The sequence below is a fragment of the Puccinia triticina genome, chromosome 10A (assembly GCF_026914185.1).
Source record: "Puccinia triticina chromosome 10A, complete sequence".
Taxonomy (NCBI): Eukaryota; Fungi; Basidiomycota; class Pucciniomycetes; order Pucciniales; family Pucciniaceae; genus Puccinia; species Puccinia triticina.
The window spans coordinates 6,375,192-6,384,196 of NC_070567.1; the positions used below are offsets into that span (position 1 = coordinate 6,375,192).

Sequence of the window (9,005 nt, forward strand, 5' to 3'; positions counted from 1 at the left end):
GATAGATATGATCCAGCTTGGCAAAGGAGGTCCACCCGGTAAGCTGGAGAGGAGTCCCCTTACCAAGCTGGATACATGTGTATCCAGCTTTACAAGAGGAATCCTGCCAGCAAGCTGAATTTTTCCAGCTTGCTGGGAGAACTACACCTCTGAGCTGGATCTACCGGGTCCCAGCCTTGGATCCTCCCAGGGGGGGTGGGAGGTAACTGGGTACCTCACTTCTTTCCAGCCAAAACCAAGTACCTAGTACCCCACCTGGCACTGCTGTGTGGGTGTGTGGCGGGTGCAAGGGGTACCTGCCAATTGGTGCAGGGTACCCCCCAACAGGTACCAAATGGGCCAAAAATTGTCCAAATTTACTTTTGAACCCATGTATCCCCTGGTACACCTCTTAGAGATGGCACTTTTGCACCTGGGTACCCGCTGGTCTGTTTGGCCAATTCCTGAAATCCGCGGACTTCCTTCTGGTCGCCGAGGCTGTATAACCTCTTGGACCAGGAGGATTTTCCCTTGCTTGCCAAGGCTGTATAACCTCTGTGATGAGGAGGATTTCCTTCTGGTCGCCAAGATACAGCCCCGGCCACCGGAAGGAATCCCCCCTGGTCAAAGAGGTTGTATGACCTCGGCGACTGGGAGGAGCTTTCTGGCTGCCAAGGTTGTACAACCTTGGCAACCGGAAGGGATCCGGCGGGCGTGCATTTAATAATTACCTGGGTACCTGCCGGCTTTTTCCCGGAATTTCAGACACCCGCATCCATTGGTGGGTACCCGCCAGCAGATAGCAGGTACCTGCAATGGGTGCAAAGTTGCCATCTCTAACACCTCTGATTTCCTCACAGCCTCTGGCACCTTTAGAATCAAAGTTTATTTCTACATATTATCATGTTTTGAAAATAACAGCTACCCCCATCCCTTGGAAAAAAATTGTGTGTAAAAAATCCACCTGAGAGTACCTATCCGGTTCAATGTTACCCGGATAGCCTGCCCGGCCTAAACACATGAAAATAAGATTTGACATACCTCCAGTGGTAATTCTGTATTGAAAAGAGACCTGTAATTCTTAATTCAATACTGAACAAACCCATGAGAGTGTGTCCAACCTTGACCTTTGGATAATCCAATGGCTTCATTGCATTGCTCAAGACAACCCCTCACAGGAATGGCCGCTGAGAAGTGAGTTTGTGAAAAACTTGATTGAAAAAATGTGTACAAGCACTACAAACATTTATTATTTTGCCCAAAAAAGAAATAAAAATCAACATGAAAAAATGAAACCAGAATTTCACTCAGGGGAACAAACTGAGCATGCTGAGCCAAAAAAATAAAATGTCCCAAACTGAGCAAAAATCATTGGACAATGGTTTGGGATGGTTTTTTTTTCACGGGCCTGGCGGGCCTGGAGCGGGCTTGACCCGGGCCTGAGCGGGCCTGGAGCGGGCCTGAGAAGGGCCTACCCCAAAAGCACATTGGGTCAGTATTAAAGGAGTTTTGCCTTGCCCTGGGAGCTTCTGGTGCTTTTGATGGGCCCAAAATCTCAACATGGGCTTTTAGTGGTCTAGAAGTATCAACCTGGGCCACTGAATAGCCCATGGGCCTTTGAATTCCCAGAAAGCCCACCACAAGCCTCCACATAGCTAATGGGCTCTTGGTAGCCCATGAAGATCTCCAGGGGCCAACAGATACCCTCATGGGCTTTTGGTGGCCCATGAAGATCTCCATGGGCCAACAGATATCCTCATGGGCTTTTGGTGGTCCAAAACGCTCCCCATGGGCTTTTTGTGGCCCAGAAAGAAGTCAAAAAGCCCATGGGATCCCATGATGGAAGCATCTGTTGGCCCATAGGGATCTTCACAGGCCACCAAGAGCCCATTAGCTATGTGGGGGGTCATGGTGGGCTTTTTGGCAATTCAAAGGCCCATGGGCTATTCAGTGGCCCGGGTTGATACTTCTAGACCACCAAAAGCCCATGTTGAGATTTTGGGCCCATCAAAAGACCCAGCAGCTCCCAGGGCAAGGCAAAACACCTTTAATACTGACCCAATGTGCTTTTGGGGCAGGCCCGTCTCAGGCCCGTGAAAAAAACCATCCCAAAACATTTTCCAATGATTTTTGCTCAGTTTGTGACATTTCATTTTTTTGGCTCAGCATGCTCAGTTTGTTCCCCTGAGTGAAATTTTGGTTTTATTTTTTTCATGTTGACTTTTATTTTTTTTTGGGGCAAAATAATAAATTTTGTAGTGAGGAAGCTGAAAATCAGGGCTGCAACATGGCATAGGAGGCTTTGAAGTTTATGCTGAGAGAAATGAGTGCATACAAGAGATGTAAACACACAAATCATGATTGTCTGTGGAAATGTTTCTCAGCCTCAGGCAAAGAGTGGGAATTTAGTCGTAAGCCTCTCCTTTGGAGATGCTTTGTGCCTTCTTGGAGAGGCTTAGTAAAGCTTGCTGAAGAATACGGCCGTGCAGTCGTAGCACCACGGCCTTGTTGAATCCGCCCTGCGGTGTTGCGACTGTAGTTGCTTCTCTGCAACCAGGGGTTGTTTGTCCTTGTGTTTCTTATAAGATGCCCCTATGTGATATGGCAAATGGCAGCTGGACAAAACAGTCCCGTTGCTGGTCAGCAGTTGGCGCTGGAAGATCCCGGTCTCCAAATCTTGGTAACTTGCTCAATGATGTCAGACTCTACTCACCTGGACAAAACAGTCCCGTTGCTGGTCAGCAGTTGGCGCTGGAAGATCCTGGTCTCCAAATCTCGGTGAGGAAAAGATTTGGAGCCGGGGTGCGGGAATATCCAGGCTAAGTAGCAGCTGCAGCCCTAACCACGGGGGAAAAGCCCGGGGATAGGGTAAACTAGATACAAGATTATGGATATATAGGTTCTGTAATCTTAAACTTGATGAATCTGCCGGCCCTACTCTAACATTTCTGTTTGAGGTACAAGATTATGGATATATACACGGCGGGGGTACTTCCTGCCCCGCCCGTTTGTGGAACCGACGAGAGGAGGGTAATCCGTGGAGCCGACGAGGATCGGCTCGGTAACCCCTTGGTAAGCTCGTCGGTTCCACGAAATGCTTTTTTTCCACGTGGAACCGATGGGCTTCACACTTTTCCCCGTCGGTTCCACGATGTGCCTTCCCGGCACGCGTGGAGACCACGTCAGCTTGTTGCTCACGTCGGTTCCACGGCATTTTTTTTTTTTTTTACTTCCAGCCAAGACCACCTCAGGCTGGTCCTGAGGTTTTGAAAGTCCGACAAAACTCGATTTTGAAGAGAGGAAAAAAAAACTTGAAAAAAAAACTTAAGAAAAAAACCTATTGCAAACCCGATCGCAAACCATCGTTTGGGGGGTTGATAGTGTGTGAAGAAGCTTTGTACAAGAATGTGAAATGGCTGCGTTGTGTAGCGCTCCGTCACACACAGGCTGCCTGTGCCTGTCGTGGGTTCGAGTCCCACTGATGATATTTTTTAACGGGCTGCTCCCGCTAAATTTTTCAGCCCCGCCTACGTGGCCACGTGGATTCCACGGGTACACATCTGTAAGTATCCGTGGAATCCTCGGGGGCATCACGAGGTGCCCTCGTGATGCGGTTGGTGATGCCCACGAGGGCGTGTGGACCAAATGCCGCTGGTCCGACCTCGCGCACCCCTTCACCGTGGGATCCACGTGGATTCGCGGTGGGCCCCACGTGGAGGGACTCCCCGGGTGTAGGTTTTGTAATCTTGAACTTGATGAATCTGCCGGCCCTACTCTCACATTTCTGTTTGAGGTGCCCTTCCTCTCTCTTATAGGGGGTTTTCCCCCCAGTTCCTTTTCATATTCAGGCCATTTGCCAGTTTCCTCTCATCTTGTGCGTGTGTCTATTCCACTGAGCCTCAGCTAGTGCATCCTGAAAAGCCCCGCTTCAGATCCAGAAATATCCCATATCCGCAGGTTTCGGAACCTTGGGTTTCAGATATCTGGCTTGATCCGCGGTCCCTCGACAGATATCCCGGATTATTTACCGGATACCCCACGCCTGTCCATTTGGCTGTTGTTCTCTCTCAGTACGCCGCGTTGCAAGCGATGAGCTCGGAAGCTTCCCTCGCTGGGTGGTTCATATATCTCTGAACCTCTGGGGCGGGCGTTGTCTTTGCATGACGCTTCGCAGCATGACTCATCTCGCCCTGCCCAGCTCTGATCCATCTAGACTTCCCACTTAGCCGCCTCCATGGACGGAGGGGAACTTGCTGTGCCATCTTCGATCCCGCAAGCTAAGGGTTGAAGTGACAAACATCTCGCACCACTCTCACCCACACTCCTCTCCTCAAGCGCATCTTCGGATGGAGCGTTCAGATCCCGACGGAAGCCCTTTGGCAAGGAAGAGACCAGCTACCCGCAAGAAGTTCGCCAAAGAGGTCTACAAACCTTCAAACCGTTTGCTACCTCCCAACAAGTGAGCAAGCCTTTCCTTGAACCTCTTTCAACTGGCTCGTGCCCTGCTCACTGACTCCCTTCGTTTCATCTGTCTCAAGGCGGCTCTGGGCAAGCGAGAACGCCAATGATGTTTCGGAAGATACTACTTCGTCGAAAGAAATCCAGAAAGCGGATGAACTTGTTCCTCTTAAGAAGGGAAAGGGTAAAGTTGATGGAGAGAGTGAGGCGAAGGTGATTTTTCGTTTATCCTCATCGAGTTTTGGCACGAGCTTATAGTCTCATGAAAACTGACATGGCTCAATCGGGGAGTTTTTCAGGAGAAGCAGAAACCAGGACGAAAGATAGCAAATAAACTGGTCAAACTGTCAGACAAGTCAAATGCCCAGAAGGAGCTCATAACCAGACCGAGCGGCAGAGTAACACGCTCATCGGCCATGACCAACACCCGAGTCGGAAGATCGAAGATGAGCGTGCTCGACGAGGCTGCGGATGAGAGGCGGGGCGCTAAAGTGGATGGTGAAGACGGAGGAGAGGAATACGACAATTTCTTGGATGTTTCGGCCGACCACCGTATCCACCCCTTCACCAGAAGCACGAAACTACCCACCCAACAATCGCTGGGTGCGGATGTCACGCTGACGTTCGATACCGATCGGCACGCTCGAGCGCTTGCTGATTGCTCGCCAATCCCTCGGATCGGCGGCCATCACGCGGGCAGCGGAAGTACCAGCACGGTCGGCGTGAGCAAGCGGCCCGCAAAATCGGACCGTTCGCCCCCTCATCCACCAGCCAGAAAAACACGCGCAAAACTTAATGCTCCTCCCCCTCAAGCTTCAACTCATCAGCCATCACCACCCAAGAAACGCGTGCGACGCCAAGCTGCAACCAAGTCATCCAAACCGAAGGCTTCCGAGTCACCTATGAGCGATGACCCATTGATGATCTAATCACAATCAACATCTAGTACATCCTTAGCACATAACCCTTTTCGATTTCTAACTTGTTTCTCAAAAGATTTATAAGATTCATTTTCACGAAAGCCTTGGATTTTCGGGGGTACAGCATGAATATAACATTATCATACAAGAGAGTGATTACATTCAAGTTTATTGATTGTCTTTACTAAGAATCTTGGTCTCATTTTGTATTGACTTTATTTTGGCATAGCACATATCATTGGTTTTTTTTGTTGGGTTTTATCTTGACAGCTGTCAGATGAGGCCCAGGCCTAAAATCACCCCCAGAGACATCATTCTCCAGGAGATCATCCTGGATAAGGGCTAGTGCAAATCTGAGCTCATATTTGCAATCAGGACAGCTTGTTGACTCTGATTGCCACTCCACAGGCTGCAAGCACTGCAAGAAAATGTCAAGTAACTGCTTGCAGTTGACATGCAGATCAATGGAGGACTTCCCTTCAAGATCTACTGACCCTGCAGAACCAGATCTGCAGCCCTTGGGACATCATTTCCCCGCAAAAATTAAGGTTTTCTGGCTGCAGATTGACAGGAAGTGCCCCATTACTGCTGTGGAACTGCTGTTCTAGCTCAAACCAAACATACATAAGCTTTGTCTTAAGGATCACCAAGTCATACCTGGCACCCGTGGTGTACAACGGATACCCACCATGGGTGCCGGGTGTGGGTGTTGGAATTTGGCAAAAAAACCACCAGGTACATGAGTGCCTGTTAGCAACACCCGCCACCTAGGTGCCTTGATGACCAAGTTATACATACACCTTGATGACCAGAGCCAACCAGTCATCAAGGAATACACCTCAATGACCGGCTGGCTTTGGTGATCAAGGTGCATGTACACCTAGATGACAAGCCAGCTGGCTGATCATCAAGGTTAGAGATGGCCCCTCATACCCGGGTACCCGTGGCGGGTGCGGGTTACCTGCTCCAAAAAACTGTTATTCTTGATACCCGCACCTGCCACCCTGGTGGCAAGAGGTGTAAAGCTTATATCACCACAACAGGCTATCTAAATACTCATTTTAAGCTTGAAATCATCATTTCACAGATCACAAAACTAAATTAATACCTTGTAAACGCCTTCTTGATCATTTTCTTGAAGATTTTTCCTTGCCCTTTCTCTTTTCAGTCTTCCACTTATTCAGCACTCCTAGTCGTATTTGGACATTTCTTGAGTTGAATTCCACCACCATCCCTTTAGACACAGATGTTGCACTGAGCCAATGTCTTCTTACAGAAATGTAATCCCGTCCAAAACTGAATGATTGTTCAACGTCCATAGTTGTTGCTATTATACATGTAATCATAATCTGTGAGTACAGAAATAAACAAACATGATTAGATGAAAAGACCCACCAGGACAGCTTAGAACATTGAGGGCTATCTGGAGCATGCCCCCATGTGTATTTCCTGAGTGTCCTTGTTGTATCCACCACTTCAGGGGGTCCACTGGTTGACTGTCCTCCTTCAAACTCAAACCTCCAGCAAGCCAGTCTTTGAGCAGATCTGTACCAGAGCTCCCTCCTCAAGCTTCTGATGCACCCATCAACCCGGCAAGGACTCCGGTCTGAGCTTTCTGTGAGCATGTACGCCAGCATTAGTTTGAATTCCAAATTTGCCTCACATAATTTACTCACCTTGGGATGAGTATTGGATGGTTCACCAGAAAAAAAGTCATGTGAATCCATGTCAAGTGACGTGCAGTGAGATGACCTTTGACTCTGGCGAGACTCCACTGGTATTCCACTGTATGCACTTGTGTCTAGCTGTTCAGCTGCTGCCCTGATCCCAGCTGAACAAACCAGTAACACCCTGAGCAGGTGCAAATGCTGAACAATCCCCAGCTTGTCTGAGGAACGCTTCCTGCCTCTCAGGCCGTGTATGCAGCATCCTGCAGCATCTCGAGAGGGTCATTATGTGAGTTCGGAACCCCCAACCAGGGTGTTCTTGCTCAACCTTTTTTCAGGAGGGCTGAGGTTGATTGAGGTGGGCTCAGTGGGGTCAAGCTAAATCCATAATTCAGAATCTATTGTCTTTGAAAGGTGAAAGTCAATGGAGACCCTTCCGGAGTTTGCTTCACCTCACTTGACATGTAGTCAGTCAAAAATTTTCCCGGTGGTTGGGATGTGGTTGGTGGCGGTGAAGGTTTACAGTGGGCTTCCCACATCTGACGGGTAAGCTGAATCTTTTTGTCAATCCATTTGGATTCCCACTTTGCAAGTTTGAAATACCTTTCCTTGAACAATGGATGGAGAACTGAAGAATTGCTTGGCAATCAGTATCAGATATGGCTTCAAAAATTTTTTTTGGAAAAACTTACCCATAGCAACCCGGTACAATGGGGATCAGTCTGTCAGAGTGTAATATTTATTTGTCAGCTGAAGTGCAGAACGGCACGCGTTCCTTAAAGCAGGGGGGTAATTGTCTTTCTTGTCTGAGATTGCAGTTGAAAGGTGGCTGATAATCTGATTGATAAATATAACAATGTCAGATATTTGAGCCACACCAAGAGTTGAGACTTGCAGCGTGATTTCATAGAATGGTTGGAGGACTTCAACAAGGTTGGATGCTAAGTTGATATCTTCCTTGTTGATGTGATGATGGCGATCAGTACCATGTTATCTGTCTTTCTGCCACTCAAGGCTACACCCCGGGTGCACTAGAGCGTCTGGGGACGGGATGATCCTTACGTCTCACGACAGGACCTCCCCCGCAACAGCATACGGCCCAGTCACGGGCCCCGTGCCAGCCCCCACAACGGCTTCATGAAGCCGTCTCCCATTCCCTTGCCCAATCCTCCGTCCAAACCCCACATCACCAGACGGAAGCAGCCAACGTTAGTCGACTGCTTGCAGCCTGTCCACCAAACGGGGTGGCCAGAACAGACAGCCAATACACAGTGGCCCATAAACCACACGACCAAAACATTGCACACCATATGTACAGCACCCCACCACAACTACCGCGTGCAACCGTCCGCGGCAAGATGAAACTGGCAGGTATTGCCCGCTTGCTCGTGGTAGTGGGGCGCAATGTGCTGTAAGGGTTCTGTGAACCCTCACTGGAAGGAACGGAGGGACGGAGGGCCAAAGGCCAGAAGTCTATAAAAAGAGTGTGAATTCCTGAGATCGGCCAATAAGAGGAAGGAGAAGGATGAAGACCAGCTTGGGGAAAAGAGAGCATGTTCTGTACTACAAGCTTATATAGAAGAGTGTGCTATCTAATTGCATATGCATGTGTGTTCTAGCTTCAGTAAGGGTGAAACCCTTACATGTGCAACGTGCAATGCCACCAATAACTGTGAGAAATGTTAGAGACAGTCATTTTTTATTGCACACACATCCAAGGCAGGAAAAAATCTGCCCGGAAAACACAATAAAACAAAAAAATATACACAAAAGGGAAGCTGGAAGCGAGGGAAGAAAACAGAAATACAAGAGCTATGTATAGGGGGGGTCAGAAATTTGGAAACCAGGTGTACATGTGTACAAATGCATATGTATATTGAGAGCAGAGGTTCGCCGGGAGGCAGAGCAGCATTTTTGCCATCTTCTATGGAGGCTCTGGAGCGACAATCTGGACAGAATTCCTGAAATTATGGTGAATTCG

At 48.7% G+C, this 9,005-nt stretch overlaps 1 protein-coding gene across 1 annotated transcript; it reads left to right on the forward strand.

The window, feature by feature from the left end:
- Window positions 1–4,325: 4,325 nt before the first annotated feature.
- PtA15_10A668 (uncharacterized protein) lies at window positions 4,326–5,366 on the forward strand (the record flags this gene model as incomplete). Its single annotated transcript, XM_053160867.1, has 3 exons — window positions 4,326–4,438; window positions 4,518–4,650; window positions 4,737–5,366. The coding sequence occupies 3 exons, from the start codon at window positions 4,326–4,328 to the stop codon at window positions 5,364–5,366; spliced, it is 876 nt and encodes a 291-aa protein (XP_053024799.1).
- Between the last annotated feature and the right edge of the window lie 3,639 nt (window positions 5,367–9,005).